The sequence below is a fragment of the Ophidiomyces ophidiicola genome (genome assembly GCF_022830035.1).
Source record: "Ophidiomyces ophidiicola strain CBS 122913 chromosome Unknown scaffold_50, whole genome shotgun sequence".
Taxonomy (NCBI): domain Eukaryota; kingdom Fungi; phylum Ascomycota; class Eurotiomycetes; order Onygenales; family Onygenaceae; genus Ophidiomyces; species Ophidiomyces ophidiicola.
Genome location: NW_026054690.1, coordinates 1 through 17391, shown reverse-complemented (window position 1 = coordinate 17391; position 17391 = coordinate 1). Strand labels below are relative to the sequence as shown.

The 17391-nt window shown below is 50.4% G+C and overlaps 7 protein-coding genes across 7 annotated transcripts; 4 read left to right on the top strand and 3 right to left on the bottom strand.

Moving 5' to 3' along the window:
• Positions 1 to 1298: 1298 nt before the first annotated feature.
• Positions 1299 to 2123, bottom strand: MED7 (Mediator of RNA polymerase II transcription subunit 7; the record flags this gene model as incomplete). The annotated part of the gene is made up of 1 exon (XM_049255688.1): positions 1299 to 2123. The coding sequence occupies one exon, from the start codon at positions 2121 to 2123 to the stop codon at positions 1299 to 1301; it is 825 nt and encodes a 274-aa protein (XP_049105318.1).
• A 1456-nt stretch (positions 2124 to 3579) lies between these two features.
• LOZ57_006672 (uncharacterized protein) lies at positions 3580 to 3861 on the top strand (the record flags this gene model as incomplete). Its single annotated transcript, XM_049255687.1, has 1 exon — positions 3580 to 3861. One exon carries the CDS (start codon positions 3580 to 3582, stop codon positions 3859 to 3861), a length of 282 nt encoding a protein of 93 aa, XP_049105317.1.
• Positions 3862 to 5086: 1225 nt separating this feature from the next.
• Positions 5087 to 7044, top strand: LOZ57_006671 (uncharacterized protein; the record flags this gene model as incomplete). Its single annotated transcript, XM_049255686.1, has 2 exons — positions 5087 to 6238; positions 6295 to 7044. 2 exons carry the CDS (start codon positions 5087 to 5089, stop codon positions 7042 to 7044), a joined length of 1902 nt encoding a protein of 633 aa, XP_049105316.1.
• Positions 7045 to 7500: 456 nt separating this feature from the next.
• Positions 7501 to 8859, bottom strand: SUB7 (subtilisin-like serine protease; the record flags this gene model as incomplete). The annotated part of the gene is made up of 4 exons (XM_049255685.1): positions 7501 to 7739; positions 7792 to 7897; positions 7952 to 8488; positions 8545 to 8859. The coding sequence occupies 4 exons, from the start codon at positions 8857 to 8859 to the stop codon at positions 7501 to 7503; spliced, it is 1197 nt and encodes a 398-aa protein (XP_049105315.1).
• Positions 8860 to 11320: 2461 nt separating this feature from the next.
• Positions 11321 to 12938, top strand: LOZ57_006669 (uncharacterized protein; the record flags this gene model as incomplete). The annotated part of the gene is made up of 6 exons (XM_049255684.1): positions 11321 to 11645; positions 11714 to 11943; positions 12018 to 12126; positions 12179 to 12346; positions 12412 to 12537; positions 12607 to 12938. The coding sequence occupies 6 exons, from the start codon at positions 11321 to 11323 to the stop codon at positions 12936 to 12938; spliced, it is 1290 nt and encodes a 429-aa protein (XP_049105314.1).
• A 332-nt stretch (positions 12939 to 13270) lies between these two features.
• CAP1 (F-actin-capping protein subunit alpha) lies at positions 13271 to 14493 on the top strand (the record flags this gene model as incomplete). The annotated part of the gene is made up of 5 exons (XM_049255683.1): positions 13271 to 13327; positions 13382 to 13442; positions 13515 to 13630; positions 13704 to 13820; positions 13876 to 14493. 5 exons carry the CDS (start codon positions 13271 to 13273, stop codon positions 14491 to 14493), a joined length of 969 nt encoding a protein of 322 aa, XP_049105313.1.
• A 338-nt stretch (positions 14494 to 14831) lies between these two features.
• Positions 14832 to 16722, bottom strand: LOZ57_006667 (uncharacterized protein; the record flags this gene model as incomplete). The annotated part of the gene is made up of 5 exons (XM_049255682.1): positions 14832 to 15860; positions 15926 to 16097; positions 16156 to 16228; positions 16295 to 16443; positions 16523 to 16722. 5 exons carry the CDS (start codon positions 16720 to 16722, stop codon positions 14832 to 14834), a joined length of 1623 nt encoding a protein of 540 aa, XP_049105312.1.
• Positions 16723 to 17391: the final 669 nt, after the last annotated feature.

Sequence of the window (17391 nt, the reverse complement as noted above, 5' to 3'; positions counted from 1 at the left end):
ACCGCCCGCCTCTGCCAGGAATGAAACGTTGACGCATCCACGAGTCGAAAAGCGTAAGGTCCTGAGGCAGAAAACGCGGTACGTTTAGCTGCTAATTAACTCAGATATCAATATCCTCTTCTCATCGGGCGTCGCATCAAAAGTCCCTAAACACCTCGAACATGACTGCCAGAGAAGACCGGGTCCTCGTCGACCAGACTCTACCTACCTCCTCTGGTTCTTCGGCATCATCGACCGTTACGAGACCTATCAAAGGAGTGGCAAAACCCTGTTTTGGCTGCGGATGCGGCGACGAAGACTGCGATTGTATGATTTGTACTGTGATGTGAAGAGAAATGAAGGGCGATGTGTTGGGAGAATTGTCTATTTGTTCTGAGGCAATAAATACTGGCTAGGATCTGCTTTCCAATCAATAGTCACATACCCCCCTGAATTATTCTTTGCTTTTACAGCTCAAGCCTATGGGCAAGTTGCGTATCGCAAAGATGAAATAGCTGCATCAGAATTCTACATCCCGAACGTTATGATGCGGTTTTCAGTGTCATGACAGTCTTTAGATCAAGAATACCAAGGTTCTATACGAAACACAAGATAAAATGCCGCCAGAAGTTGAATTCATAGTAGTCCAGCTATTGGCAAATACCACGATAAATCCGTACTCGGTGGGTAGAACTTCATTGCCAACTATCAACAGATGCCCTTAAGGAGTCTAATGGGACCGTTTCGGGTAAGAAGTGAAGTCCTGAAATTGGTACACTGCTCTGCTGTTAGTAACACTGTCCCCTTGACAAAAAAGTGACGATAGTTTGAGGCCATATTAGAGGGTTTGCATGAGGTCAGATATATATAGATGCATTTGAAATCAAGAAGCAAGAATTTGCTTTCATATGGGGTTGAAACATATTGATAAAGCATCAATCATCATAGAAAGGCTGGAGGTTAAAAAAAATACGACATACCTATACACTTATATTACCAAGAACTGTTTGCATGGCCAGTATGGCCGGATGCTGGAATGGCTGGTTTCGGTTCTTGAAGAAAACATTGTGCAGCTTCGGCTTTTATACTTTCGCTTAGTAACCACTAGTTAGGTAGTTAGTTAGCTAATGCGCCAAGCCCTCGGGACCATGAAACTCGTAATAAGACGACGGGCGAACTCCTGAGCGGCAGATTCACTAGAAAGGGCATCGCTTCTCGTTTTATGGGATTTCGTTGCGGCACCATGGAATCCAGTTAAGGAGTGGATAAATATGCTTGGGGTCATAAATATAATAAGTCCGCTGAAAAGCAGCGCAACCTCATTCTATTTCATCCAAAAGTTCCCACATTGCATGGGCCGTGTTTTCACGATGTTCAGATTGTTTTGGTTGAATACTGTCGGCTTCTTGCTCCATAGTCTTGGTCACAGCCACACCGTGTGACGCACTGTGGCCTTCCATTTCCAAATCTCGCAAATACATCTCCGCACGAGTTTTCATCTGGTCCATTTCTTGGATTTCCTCTTTAGCCCTCTCCAGTTGTTCTTCCATCATGGCGATAAGCGATTCTCTGGATTGATGAGGCCGATATGAATTCAGCAGATGATGTGCATTGATAAACAGATTCCTAATATCATCAAGCTTAGGCTCATATTGATCAGGGCAGAGTGACAAAATGCCGACCAGCTCGAGGAAGTTGAGCAGAAGGGATTTGCTGATCTTTAAGAGATAATATGCGTGTCTTGATGATCGCCCAGTGGTTTCGTCCGTAAGGTCAGAGGGATAAAGTTGTTCAATTCCTTGTTGTTGGAGCGATGGAAGGCTAGTTGATAGCTGTAGATAGGTTAGGTAAAAATCAACGGGCTGGAGTAGGGAAAGCGATACCGACTGCAATTCACTAAAAAGAGAATATTGCCCTTCATTCGGTGGCTTTGGGGGCACAAGGTAGCGAAGCTCTGTCGGTAAGTCAAGAGCACGGAGATCTTCGGGATTCAAGCCATGTCGGTCGCCCTTCGCGTTGTGTAATACCGCGTCCCGCTTCGTCTCTTCGAGCTTTTCGAGGTTAGATGGAGTAAAATGCGTCCAAAAGGGTGGTGGGGGAGGGAATGCAGCCGTAATTCCCTTTTGGTGCACTCTTTCTTCCATCTTGCTTCTAAGACGCACGTTGTTTTTTGTGCTTTCACCCTCGATGCTAGTACTTTGTACACTTTACGGAGTACCGCAGCCCGTATGGACTACGGAGAACGAAGACTGCGCGTGCTTAGTCATCTAGTTAGTTCGTTAGTTGTTGAGCAGGAGTCAGGTGACTTGTCAGGTGACCAGGTCTCTGAAGGAGGAACTGGAGAACCGTAGGTTGGCCACCTCCTCTTCTTGACCATGGTAGCAATTTCATTATCTTTGACTATTGAGCTGGCAGAGGTTTGCTAGGGGTTTTTCATATGTTTTTTCCTGTAGCCTTGGTTATAGTATGTTCATCTATAAGTACTGGTGTCTTGTTCGTTAGGAACAGACCAGACGCAATATTAGACTCTCAGTCACATGATCATCACGTGCTCCTGTTTCGTCTGATATTAGTTAATTAGGTCAATGCCAGATAGGGGAGTTCCGTGCTGATTTTAAATAACATCACGTCCACGGCAGCCGTCCCGACACATTGTTTGTGCCCATTCTCCGAAATGGGACGTTTTAAGATTCGGCTCTGGCAACGCTCCTAATATTTATCTTGGAAAAATGGTTCAAAATGGCCGTACAACTACTCGTAGCCTGAAGCTTTCTGCGATTTCCACAAGACCTGGCTTTTTAGGAGCAATTGCTAGATTTTGGTATCGCTCATATGCCGCGGACTATATCTGCCTTTGTATTCTGATTGTAGGATGGCTATTGGTAATGTTCTCCCTTGACTTTTCTTTACTCTACTGCCACCTATTTTCTAACCAGACGCCATCAATAGATCCAGATATTCATAGAACCCTTCCATCGAATGTTCTCCCTGGACAATGGTTCGATTCAATTTCCTTTTGCAGTTGTTGAACGAGTCCCAGTCTGTAAGCAATACACATCATCCCCCCTGCTTCTCGCATCGTTTGCCCTGGATTGACATGGATAGTGTGGGCGGTTATCTATGCTGGCGTCGTCCCTCTTGGGATAATTGCTATGTGGTCCATGGCCACTCGTTCCGAGTCTCATTTCACACATGTAACAATACTAGGGCTTTTCGCAACTCTCATTATAACCACGTTCTTAACCGATATCATTAAAAACGCTGTAGGACGCCCGCGACCAGACTTGCTCGACAGGTGTAAACCTGAAAAAGGAACTCCGGAGCACGCTCTCGTATCGTTCACCGTATGTCTAGAGAGCAGTCATCACGTTCTCCACGAAGGATGGAGGAGTTTTCCAAGTGGTCACAGTAGTTTTGCATTTGGCGGACTCGGGTATCTTTCCTTGTATGTTTCAGCCTTCTGCCCTGTTTTATCGAATCTCTCTGTTAATGCTCGAGGTCAGTTTTTTTGCTGGACAGTTGCATGTCTTTCGGCCCCGTTCTGGCATAGCCCGTTTCATCTTCTTTGTGTCTCCTCTCCTAGGGGCGCTTATGATTGCGATGTCACGGCTAGCTGATTATCGTCATGATGTTTATGATGTCACATGCGGAGCATTACTGGGACTTTCCATGGCGTATTTTACGTATCGGCGATACTATCCTTCTTTGAAATCGATTGATTGCGATATACCTTATCCAACCCCAGACGGCGGCTTTACCGCTACGAGTGGAATTCACCCTGGTCTAGAGGATGAAGAACAGCGGCTCTACGATCCGGCTGGATCGCAACATCCTGGATCACACTATCAATTGCGAGATCTATCTCCAGACTCACAGCATTAATATACCGCTATCGTTACAGTTGATTGATAGAAATCCCGATCCCGCCTGCTTAGCCTGTAGGGCCCTTTCTATGTGTTTCTTTGTCCATGCATGAATTGACATCTTTTAATACCCTAGCAGACTACGGTTAGAGGGGCATTGACATTAACTGGCCATTCAAGTATTGTTAATACTAATATAAACTGATGGAATTTCATATCTTGCTTGGAATATTTGGAAAGGATCCAGGTGTCTCATAAAAGATCTCAAACCCATAGGTTTAGCAGAGCCTCGAGCGTTGACTCTTCAAGAAGTCATCAACAATACAATATATAGAGTAACATAAATGGTACTATACCTGGTAGGGAACGTCCCAATAAAGATGTTAAAGCTGCTCGGTCTGCCAAAATATCTCGTAGTTTTTGGGCACCGTCATGTCCTAATAAATCCTATGCACAGGTAGAGGTTAACTTGGCATAGTGGGTTTTTTTCTGTCCTGATAGGCCGTGATATTGAAAAAACAGCTTAGGCTGGTTGAAGGGAAATGGTATACAGGAGAGACACATCTTATCTTACGTCATATCCTACTACATTTTCGCTCCCTAAATACGAGGGAATCGGGCTCTCATCTCTCCTTTACATACTTTCTATAGGAAACAAATCACTCATCACGCCTGCGACTAGCCTATAATAAACTCAGCCTGCTACTCCGTACTTGTTCTGTAAATCTAAAACATGGCTTCTGGGTCACATCCTGCAAAGATACTACAAACTTATATATGTAGGGTGTACGGAGTAGTCGCGTATGAAATGATGTTATTAATTAAGAAACAAATATGGCAACCCAAGGAGACTATCAAACCTGGCAAATGATTAGATCAAAATACGGAGTACTATGGCTCTTACCAAGGCTGTGGATAGGAGTTAGATAACGTTAGCTAACTAACTACGGGTATTTCGTCATGGCCAACCTTATCAAGACGACCACAACCACCCTCAACCACCCGTGTCCCGTTACTCGCAATGATTTCGTCGGTGACGAGGTTAACGCACCGATAGGGTGCGGGCTCTCCCTTTGCTTCCCCAACACACCGACCTGGTATTCGCAAGCTACTGAACAAAGAAGGTCAATTTCAAGCACTGAAAACAATGCCCTTTACATCGACTGCTTTTTCCACCTACCTCTTGCTCTTCATCTTACCAGTAAAATCATAATAATATGAAATCAACGCAATCTACGTCTGACATGCGAGACTCAACAGAGCCTAGCCACCTGGCGGCACAGTTGAAGCTGCCCCATAGCCAAGTGAATAGTCCGTCCATGTGTGCGCCTTTGGAAATTGTTTCCCCCGCATCTGCAGCCAACCCCCTCCAAAACTCTGAAGATCACACTGAACCTTCGCGCTGTTCAACACCGCTTCAGCTGCTGCCCTTTGACAGCTGTAACGACACTACAGGCATTGCGACCCCTGCGACACCGCAACAGGATCATCGCTTAGGCCATGGCCTTTCTCTTCATGTGCCTCAGAAGCTATTACACCCACAGCCTACCTCCTTAAGTCGTCAGCCCTCCTCTCCAAAACTAGACTCTACCCAGATTTATACTTCACCCTCCTCCGTTTTACCTCGACGATCGCGTGGATTGGACTTCTCAAGAGCTTCTACAAATCTTCACCACTCAACGCTAGCCGAAGCTTCGCCTGACTCTTCACCAGTTGTGGGTGGGCGGGGGGTGACAATTCCACAGCGTCGTGCTGGGAACGGCTTTGGTTTCGTTTCTCCAAACAATTCTCTTGGTCACATCTGGGCCGCTCCGAGTCATGCAGACAGAAATGTCGTATCAGGTTCGGTGAGCAGTATTAATATGCTGGACTCGGATTCTTCGACCTGTAGCGAGGATGACGATGATGCGTCTCCCCTTGCTGGGGAACGGTGCGAATCTATTTTAACAACGCCCCAGGCCAATAAAACGATACATAATCTGCTAAACACCATGTCCCCAAACTCGGGATCGAGCTCTACTGGCATTACAAAGCCAAGTCTCATGAGTTTTCAGAGGGCGCGGTACCGCAGTCGGACAAGGTATAGCTCGACGAGCACAAGTGGTCACAGTTCGAGACCAAGCCCTGGGCCGAAATCTCCCCCTGTGGTGAAAAATCTGGAAACTTTCCCTTCTGGGTATTTTTCCAAGGAAGCCATTATTGCTGATGTAAAGTCGCGCCGGGAAAGCTTGAGCCTTGGAACCAGTGATCTACATTTATCTGATTTAAGCGATGATAGCGATACCAGACGAGCATCAAGCAGCTCAGTCGTTGCGGTAGTCGGCGGAAACTCGAGCCCCGACATTAGCCGAAGGGGTGTTATACGTCGAGCCGTTACGCGACGTGGAAACCTATTGGTAAGGCCGCAACGAGTTGTTTCTTGCCTGTTCATCTCTTTAACGAGTCCTTTTAGCCCAAAACGAAAAACTTTGCAAGAATCAAAGCTACGCTCATGGAAGAAGGCGCCCCTATTGAGAGTGAAGCGAAGAAGGAGGCTGAAGTGATTCGACAAGTACGGGAAAGTGATGATACTGCGGCTTCGCCCTTGTCTTCGCGGTTACTTGCCTCCCCATTGCCCCTTGCCTCTGATACGGAGGATAGGCCAGCAGGTGGTGATGTAGGTAACGGTATCGTGTCCGCTAATTTCAGCCAGCAGGCTTCGGAAAATTCCGGCGGTGCACAATTTTGGGACTCCTTTGATCGTCGCTACCAGACTCCCCCTCCTTCGACCTACAACCCACGCTTGGCTTCTAGTGAGACATCAATAATCAAAAATCCACCGGGGATCGAGACATCACGTTCTTCTGAAGCGGATCCCATACTAATACAACGACGGTCGCTTACACCTCGAACCGTGTTGTCACAAGCTGCAAGTGAACTGTCTCAGCGGCTCAATAAGCGACGTCGAGTGGATGATCTTGACCTTGACCTCGCGTCTTTCAAGCGCCGTGCTGTATCTCCCGGAACCAGCACTCAAAGTAGCCCGAGCCAAACCCTGGCATTCTCATTTCCTGATCACAATCAGACCGGTGGCCAGTTACCGAAAGCAAAATTTTGCGCCACTTCAGCCCAAAATACGACGAGTGCGCAACCTATGAAAAGAGTTGGCTTGCAGGGTATGACGGAAACCAATGAGGGATTTATGAACATGAGCATTGATTAGTGGCTGAGCCTGCTTTGTACGGAGTAGACTGATTACTCTTAGCTAGACGGAACTACGGAGTAGTTACCAAGACTTAACCCTCACCCCCAATGATCTTCATTCGTGGACATCTATTGAAACTCAGGTAACAAACCCTTTATTTTCTTTGCTGATTTGTTCAATGTTAAAAAAGAGAAACCAAACCTACATGCTTCGAAAAGACAACGTGCGCTGATAAGGCAATTGGATTTGAGAGCAAGATAAAAATATATAATGTCTTCAAAGACATATTTCAATATATACAGTTTCAAGGTAATATCCTGTCACTGACAAAATAAGAAAAGAAATCTAACGCCTGACACGGTCAAGGAGGACCCTCCCGGCGGGATTAAAACTTGTTTTAAGATTTATTGACTTGGCTCTTTCTTTAAACACCGAGGTTCCATCCTCCTTCATCCCGTGAATGGAGTTAAATGTCTACTGGACACCGTTGAAGATAATGCGGTTAGTCGTACTGGTTCCAGGGTTGGAGATAGCACCGTAGGACAATTGCTTAATGCGGTCGCAGAGAGGGCCACCGCCAGTGGCGCCGAGACCCATGAGATAAGCACCAAGACCAGCGACGTGAGGAGCGGCCATGGAGGTACCAGATAGGGTGGCAGTGCCACCTCCTGGTCTGGCGGATAGGACATCCTGGCCAGGAGCGTAGACATCAACTGGGAGGCTGTTAGCACTAACAAATTAGGTTTTGGGTGGTGATTGACTCACTGAGGCTACCCCAGTTTGAGAATGAAGCCTTCTGGTCGCGGATATTAGAAGCAGCAATTGTGCAAACAGTGGGTTCAGAGGCCGGAGAAAAGCCACGAGTATCTCGCTAAGAATTTGTTAGCTCGATTGCTTGAGGATACACCATCTATCTTTCGCTTACGTTGGAGTTGCCAGCGGCGACAGCAAGGAATATTCCAGCCCTGACAACCGCTGCGGCGGCAGCATTAGACGCTTGAGAAAACGATCCACCCAAACTCATGTTCATAACGGCTCTTCCAGCTCCGCCGTTGCTGCGAGCGTGCTGAACAGCCCATTCCAAACCTCTCATGATGGCGGAGGTGCTTCCACTGCCATTGCAATCAAGGACCTTGACGGCAACAAGCCTAGCATTCTTGGCGATGCCATATGTGGTGCCGGCAACAGTACCAGCGCAGTGAGTGCCGTGACCATTGCAGTCCCGGTTAATGCTATCAACGGTATTGGTACCCCAAGTAGCACGGCCACGGAAGTCGGGGTGATTGACATCAATACCAGTGTCGACGATATAGGCAGTGACGCCTTGACCTGCGCTGTCATCATAGCGGTAGTCGCTAACGCCAGGGCGCCTGTTGGAGACACGGCCAAGTCCCCATGGGGCATTTCGCTGAGTAACGACCGCCGAGGCTGTTACGACCTGATCACGTTCAATGTATGCAACCTGAGTATCAACTGTCAGTATTTTGTGCTTTCCAACCGCTGTTGGGGTATTCGTACATTGGGTCGTTTTGCAATTTCTTGAATGGTCTCTTTGTCGAAGCTACCAGCATAAGCTTTCAACGCACCGTCAAACTTATAGGTGAAGCGCATTCCGCCGACGTCGGTGGAGCCACGGCGAGCAAGGCGTTCGTGGTGGATGTTGGCAACCCAGTCACGGTGAGAATCAAAATCCTGACTCGAGACATCATCCTTCATCACGACAATATAGGAGTTTTTAATGACTTCGGCACCAGCCGGGGCGGAAAGGATCTCTGCTCCATTAACAGAGAGAGCCACCAGGGCGAGGGGAAAGACTTTGCTGAAGAAAACCATGGTGCCGAAAACCGTCTTGAGAACGACTGCACTGCTGTCTGGATTGTTGGGAGACAGTTCCATTCACGGAGGGGGATCACGACTTTATATATCCATCAATCATCATATCAATGCACAAGAAACAGCAGAAATATCCAAGTCATCCATTAGCTCGTAAGCCGAGACGGTGGGGTGCGGTTTGCCCGCTGGGGCGGTAAAATGACAGTTCAATTCTCCCTGAGAATGGTATCATCACAGCTCCCAAGATATCGTGTTTCCATCTTGGCTTGACAAAATACCTGCAAAGCCCCAGGAGTTTGATCTCAATGTTTCCTTGCTAGCGGAAACGAACTCTGATTAGCATCGCCACAGAAGCGCTTGGAAATTCAGAAGATCAAACGATCAGTCAGTTAAGAGCAGTATCATATTTGATTGGCCATGAATCTCAGAGGTCAGAGGGACCACGATACCCTTGCAAAACGGTGAATGGAGTCACGCGCGATTCCGAAACTGAGCGATAATTCACACCCTGACATCAAAACAATAATAGTACTGACAGCGATCAACATCAAATGATGTTTCCAAACTGCTGATATATCAAGGACAAGGGCCACGGCTTTCTTCGGGGATCCCCTGTGAATGTACAATTTCAGGGTGTGGGTATGGGAAGTCCTAGGCCAGATTCGACGTCAATGAATAGTTTGTTTTGTATCAAATCCAAAATGGCTCTCTCCCAGTTGGGCCGCCACCGTTGACTAGTTCTGGAGCAATGCTGCTTCATCAATATTGAATTCGCGAAGGAAGTGCTAGCTTAGGTCAGAGCGTCGGATGGGTAGGCGTTGTCCAGCGTCGTCAACAAAAACCACACAGCCCGGCGATGTGTATCACCAAAGTGCCACAAGAAGCTTTACGCCCCTAATTATGCACCGATCTTCGAAGCCATGTGGAGTCGTTCCTCGGCAAGCGTGTATGTTAGCCCAAGATGACCGACTGCTGGTGCTTTAATCTATTTTTTGCCGAATGAGAGGCTCCGCCATACGGCAGACGCTTGGCTTGACCTACACTATGCCGCAGCCTGTGTTCTGATGATCATGACCCTAATATGTAATAATGCTCTATCTGCGGATGCATTCTTACAGGATATACGGAGTAATGGCAGCGGGAGGCTCCCTCGCAGGGATTGTTTCCGCTGGTCTCGTTCGTTGGTTGCACGGAGGCTTTGTGAAAAATTATCCGCAATTTCAGCACTGATCCGGCCCGTCGATCGCCTGGGTAGGGTCGGCACGGCAGCTGATCCGAATCGCCCGGGTACTGGGCTGCTCGTTAAGGGCGTCCGTGTCCCTCGATATCGTTTCTTCTTCTTTTATGATCAGGGTGCTATCGTCGTTGGTTAGTTATATTATTATTATACGGCCAGGACCGAGCGTTTCCATCGGCGTGGCGTTTGGCTTCGGCCTCAGGGTCTTCGCGCCCGCAGACTCGCAGGGTACCGAGTAGTTAATAATATCCTGTTTGCCGATAATGCGCCACCCGTCGGGGGCCCTGACGACGGGCGCCGATCCATGGCGGCTGATTCTCGAAGCCAGCCAGAAGAACCCGGCGGGTTTCGAGCGGGCTGCACGACCTCAGGCGGCCGGCGCGACGTGGTATCCTGATCCCGCTCTCAGCATCCCCTCTCGGGGCTCAAGAACGTAGGCGAGAAGACTCCAGGGCTGATCCTCGACCTGCGTTCTTGTCGGCCTCGGCGGATGTAACCAAAGAGTCGACGCCAGCCAAGCCGCGCGTGCTGGGCGCCAGGAATTAACCACGGCACGACGGCACTCCAACCGCACCACCCGCTGCTGGCAGGCAAGCAGCGAGTTTCGGTTTTATGGAGGCAGCTGTGGCCGCTTTCATGGCTGCTTTGTTTCGAACTGCCGGTACTCATCTGCCTACTGAGCTAACTAGCTGCCTGTCCCAACATCTGCTCGCATGATTAACTAACTAACTACCTCTTCCGTAGGCAGTCAGCTAGTTGACTAACTAGTTGATCGCCTAGTTAACTACTTAACTCAGTCTGGCTCGCCGTTGTTGGAGTTGGCTCATCCGCTCTTTCGGACATCCGACATCTAGCATGCGCCCATGGCGTCTTGGGTTGTTTGGGGTTACAGCGCACTATGTCAATCCCGCCTTAAACTGGCTCGCTGAGCGCTTGAAAACTGGATTCCAGCGGCGTTCCCTTCCCATCCATGCCCCCCAAGCCTCTCTGTTGCTGTCGCTGACTCGTTGGCGGCTCTCGTCCCAAGGTAATTCCCCCTCTGGGACGCGTCTTCGTTCTTGTGTATCTCCCATGAAACCGGCCAAGCTGCATGGGGTGGGCCGGAACCCTGGGCTTATATACCAGATGATGCTTCCACGGTTTGGGCGGGGATTCTCGCAATATCTGTGACTTTGCACGTTGCATCATTGGGCATTCTCCTTTGCTGTATCATATCGGGGCGGTATGAAGTCGCTTTTGGCTGTTTCTGCTTTTGTGGCCTCGGCCCTTGCCGCTGCCGTTCCAGCCTCACCTGCTACCAGAGTTATCCGCGTCCCGACCAACCCTAACAATCATGCCAAAATAGTGCAGACGATCAAGGACTTGGATCTCGAATGCTGGAAGTTTCCCGACAAAGCAGGCCTCAATGCGGATGTCATCGTGTCGCCGGAGCAGGCCTCGGCCTTCCAGGCCGCCACCAAGGACATGGAAGTACAGGTCATGCATGAGGACATGGATGCCTCCATCAAGGCCGAAGCGGCTGGCATGACTGACCACTTTCCAAACAAAGGTGAGAACGGCTCTGATTTGGGCCAGATCGTCTCGTAAATTTGGACTGACCGGAACTCCCTCCTCTAGACCTCAGCTCCACCGGTCCCTGGTACAAGTCTTACCACACCTATCACGACCACGAAAAATACCTCCATCACCTACAGAAAAAGTACCCCAAAAACTCAGCGATCGTGGTGGCAGGTAAGTCCTATGAAGGCCGTGATGTTCGAGCTCTCCACTTGTGGGGCAAACAGAAAGGAAAGCCCGCTGTCGTGTTTCACGGGACCATCCATGCCCGCGAATGGATCACCACAATGGTAACAGTCTCTTCCTGCAGCTAAATCCATTTTGGCTTCAATGGTGTTCTACAGCGTCTTACACTTTACTCTAGGTAGTTGAATACACAATGGTGAAATTGCTTGAGGAAACAACTGAGGTCAAAGGAACAGCCACTCTCGACAATTTTGACTTCTTTATATTCCCCGTCACCAACCCGGATGGTAAGCCCGTGCGTCGACAGCTTAGTATGGAATACTAACGTCATAATGTTAGGCTTCGTTTTTACGCAAAAGTCGCTAGCTAGGGAGCACAGAAACTGGCGCAAGAATCGCCAGCCCACGCCAGACCCAAAGTGCATCGGAACTGACCCTAACCGTAACTACCCAGCCTATTGGAATGGCACACATTCATCTACCGACCCATGCAGTGACTCATACCGGGGTATGTAAACGACTGTCACAAGTTCCTTTGACATGGGGCGGAGCAGCCGCTAATCCGTACAACAGGACCCAGCGCAGGCTCTGCAACAGAGGTCAAGATTCAAACGGAATTCATGTTAGACTTGGCCAAGAAGCCCGCTGGTCTCATATCATACATTGATTGGCACTCCTATGGTCAACTGTTTATGACTCGTAAGTCCTCTGATGTCTGCGTTCCTTGCCGCGTTCGGTCCATTGCTAACGGCTGACTTGTCGGTTAAGCCTATGCCTACAACTGCGACAAGGTCCCAGCAAACTCGAAGAAACAACTCGAGCTTGCACAGGTTTTTGCAGATGCATTCGCAGCCCCCTTCAACACCACTCTGAGGGTTGGCACAACATGCAAGACCATCTACCCAATCAGTGGAGACAGTGCCGACTGGGCCAATGACGTTGCAAATATCACGTATCCCTTCGCGCCTGAACTGCGTGATCGAGGTCGCTATGGCTTCTTCCTTCCACCAGACCAGATTTTAGATAGCGGCAAGGAGGCATGGGATGGTGTCAAGGCTCTGTTTGCAGCCATGGCAAAGGAGATGCCAGCCCGGGGGTAAAGATGGATGGCTGGGCGGCGAGATGTGGAATTGATGCCTGTTTTTTCTTTTCTGGGCAGCTGAAGAGCCGCAGACGGGGTGTTTGTGTATATAGTGACGTGAATGTCCAGCAGAAAAGCGACGGTGGCGGGTGTGTACATACATAACTACAGAATAAGGTAGATAGACCGCTTGAAGCGACGCGTTGCATAGTTAACTAACTACCTCCAACCTGTGCTTGGCATCCGCCCCCGCATCGCCATCGCTCTCGCCGGCCGTCACGGCCGCTGGGACGCTCAGACAACCTCCCACCACCACTTGCCGCTGCCGCACCGCCTGTCGATGCCGCGCCAATGCCTTCCAACATCGAGATTGCGTCGTCTTTTGTTCAAGGCGCCCCGCCTGGAGAGGTACGCTGCGCCCACGCTGTTTCCCCGTGCCGTCCGCCTGCTAATCCCGCATAGCTCAACGATGTCGTTGCAGGTACTACATCCCTCTACACCCGCCTGTTTGCGTCCTATGCTCGTTTGTGCTCTTCTCCGCCGCCAGCTACACCCGGGATGCGGCGCTGCTTGTTCTGACCTCTCGGTGCGACAGATATCAAGGCCCTGACTTCGCACTCGCCCAACCTGGTTTCTTCGCTCGAGCCCGCCTTCCAGGCCTACAACGAGACGCAATTGGCGACTACGAAGCTGCCAGGTGGAAGCCAGGAGGTAGGTGATGTCTCTGTGTTGCATCCTGGGACACAACGCGGGTGCTGATGCGCTGCTCGGCGCGCGCGTGCAGGTGATCGTGAGCGAGTATAACAAGCTGGACAACGGCCGATATTTCGACCCCGGGAGTGAATCGTCTTTTGAGTTTGACCATGTCACCCAGGCAAGTGTTCTCGCGGCCCCCCCACGGGTGAGCTGAGGGCCGTTGTGCTGATGGGCGCTCCCCTGAATTTTGCGAATAATAGACCGCTTCTGCCCCCCAATCCCACCCTCTCGAGTCCCAGAACTCGGAGCTCATGTACGTTGAACCCAGGCATCCCGGTCGGATAGGCGGCCTGTCACCTTTACACGTTGCTAACGTGAGTTCGCGAGCTAGCAAATCCATCCTTCGCGCGCTCTCCCCGCATGTACGTGAGCACTTCTCCTTTAGTTCATACGGGGTTTACCCCAGCGCCGACGACTTCGCCATCACAATCTTGCTCGTCGCCAACAAATACTCGCCCAATAACTTCTGGAATGGCCGGTACCGTGCCATCTACCACGTACCTGTGTCCTCACCAGCCACGATGACGGGAAAGCTGCATGTGGATGTGCATTACTACGAAGACGGAAACGTGTCGCTGAGCAATACAAAGCCTGTATCTGTGCCCATCCAGCCGAGTCTCTCGGCGGATACCATTGTCCGACGCATCGCCGCTGTCGAGCGGGAGCACCAAGAAGAGCTGAACGGGGCGTTTGGCAGGCTGGCTGAGGGCGCGTTCAAGGGTCTCCGGCGCCAGCTGCCCATAACCCGGCAAAAGGTCGAATGGGACAAGGTCGGCGGGTATAGATTAGGCCAAGATATTGCCGGCGGGAGAGCATGAGGAATTACTACTAGCTGCAACAGCTGCATGGGCGTGCGGAGTCACTACACCAAACACTACTACCTTGTAAACTCCGAAATCTTAATGGAGATTTATTCATCCGAACTGCAACCTCCCACGCACCTGTAGGCCCACCTTCCCCAACATGTAACCGCCCACCTACAGTCTCATCGCATACGTAGGAATTGGTCTGCAACGCCACTATGTTGCGTGCGTTGGAACCATGATTATATTGATGTTACTTTCTCAAATCAAAGACGCTGAGACACAGAAGATTTTCAGATATATGCAGGACATCAGTCGTTACATGCGTAAAGCTGCAAGCATCAGCCAAAACGTTATTTTTCCGTCAGAAGCCTTCGATCCCACCAGAAGTTACATTCCGTTTCGAAGGCCCTGTTGTCTGTCATTTGGGCCGGGACACCGACCCCTTTTCCTCCCGCCCGTTGATCATTTCCCTGTCCAAAAAGCATTACGCTTTTTGGGGTGCTAACCTTGAACGCGTTCCAGGCCGGCCTGTTTGCGAACGTGCCCTTGATGGCATTAGGATCCCCCTTGGTGATGAAAGAAGTAAAATACGCATGAAGAAAGCCTGATATTTGCTCCTGCGCCGGGGAAATTTGTCTTATGCCAGGGCTAAATATTTCATACTCCGCTTGGTCGCCATGGCTGGCGCCTCCCTGCACTGTTTTGTTCAACGCCCAATGGTACAAGTAAACCGGCGCGGTTTGGCCTTTGGAGGCTAGATCCGCGGTTTGTCGAACAGGGCAGATGTAAGCGAATTGTCCGTATGCAGCGGCAACTCGTTTGTACTGAGGGCCAACTCTAATCGGGCGGGTTTCGACGTAAGGAGATTTAGGATCTTTGAGGGGGTCGGGGTAAAGTCGGTCAAGCAGGTTGATGTCTGACGTGTACATAGCGGGAATTAGGGTCCGGAAGAAGTTGGAAAATTCCTCAGATTTTGACAGGCCGGAAGGCGTGAAAGGAGCGCCTTCGTCTGTGTTGAAACCTGTCAGGATGGGTACCTTATTCCAGATACCAGATTGCCAGTTCTTGGTAGGAGAGTCCTTTATTATGTCACCGTCAATGACGGGTTGGAAGGCCCATCGATTGGAGGGGCCATAGCGATTGAAGATCGTTTCCGAGGCGCGCGCAACGTCAAGAGCGGGTTTACCTCGTAGGCAAGGTAGTATTGCATTTTCAGCAAGCCCGGAGCATTTGACTTCTGTGAGAAACTCATCGAATTGCTGTTTATGTAGGGGGTTATCGGGTGGATAAATTGCACGAGCAGTAGTGGCACCGGACTCAAGAACGGCTCGGTGGAAGAGTTGCTTTGGCTTCGTTTCATGCATAATATGATGTCCAATCTACATGCGCAGGTTAGAAGGCCGGTGCATTAGTTAGCTCAATATTTCTGGGGAGAAAAGCATACCGAATGAGCACCGGCGGATAGACCAATTAGCGTTACTTGGTTCGGATCTCCACCAAAAGCTCCAATATTATTTTGGACCCACTCCAATAGTAATATTTGGTCGTGCAGGCCCAGATTCAGCTGCTTTTCTTTTGCCATGATGGCCGATGGGAGGAAGCCGAGTGCACCAAGTCTGGGGTGGAAGAGAATTTTAGCGCAATCATTTGCTAAGAGAAACAATAATAGCATACCGATAATTAAAATTCACAATGATAAAAGGTTCTTCCGACCAAGAGAGCATATTTGCGGAATTATGCGATTTGCCTAGACCAAATGACGCATAAGCCTCTGCAGGTGGTATAAAGTGACAGAGGGCCCCATGTCACATACCAGCACCGCCATTGAAAGCGCCACCATGGAGGTATATGGCGACGGGCAATTTACTGTTTGGAGGCATATCTTTGGGGCGAAAAAGATTCAAATTCAAGCAGTCTTCACCCCAGTCGGTTGCAGGCATAGTCAGAGGCCCGGCAGCGCATCTAACGAGGGGTTATTGTTAGCATACAGTGTCAGAAGCGAATAAGCTCAGTTGGCATGTCAGAGGCAGTCTGCAAGTACCTTTTCCCGTGTTTTGAAGCATCGATGGTCGCGTTTGACGGGTTCACGGGCAGCGCACGCTTGAATCTCCCTTCGCCGATTGGCGCCTGGCCATACGGTACTCCAAGGAAAGCGTCCACAGGACGGCGCAAAGCGGCATCAGCCATGACAGTGCCAACCACAGTCCCCTGCGGTATGGCAACAGACGGAGCGATACCCATGGGTGCGGTCGACAGGGCCATGCAGAGCCAGGAGGGAAAGATTTGGACACAATTCTGTTCCAGGCAGTGCGAGAAACGAATGGCTAGCGAGGGAAAGCAGAGCAATATAATATATAGGGTCAGACCCAGGGATCCAAGCAGGAGGAAACCTTGCCTCCGGATCCATCGCGAACGACATGTGAAGCACGCGGGATTCAGGGCCAGATAGCGCCTCTGCTGACGGCCCGGGGCAGGGTCACGGCGCGAAACAGCACCCACGGCAGCGCCCTGCCACGCGGCGGTGTCGCGGTGAGAAGATTTCATCATCTGGCCGTGGGTCGCCGCGTTTGGGTTTCTGTTTGGGACGCGGCAGGAGAACAAACAAGGGGACGTGCACTGGCCCAGGAATAATGATAATAAAAATACTAAAAATGCCGGCGCCAGCAGGGCCAGTCACAGCAGCACACAAAGACGACAAGCTTCGCGCGAAGGGCACCAGGGCGGCGCTGGCGTTGCAGGTGGCTGCTGCTGCGGTGACAGCGTCGGGGAGGATCCGCGGGGCCGTGCGGGCAGGGCGAGGGCGGCGGCGGCGGCGGGGGCGGGGGGGGGGGGAGAGGTCCGGTCTGGCCTCGTCGGGTCAGCCTGGAGGCCCGGCGACGCTCTCGAACAACGAACAACAGCGGCGGGGGG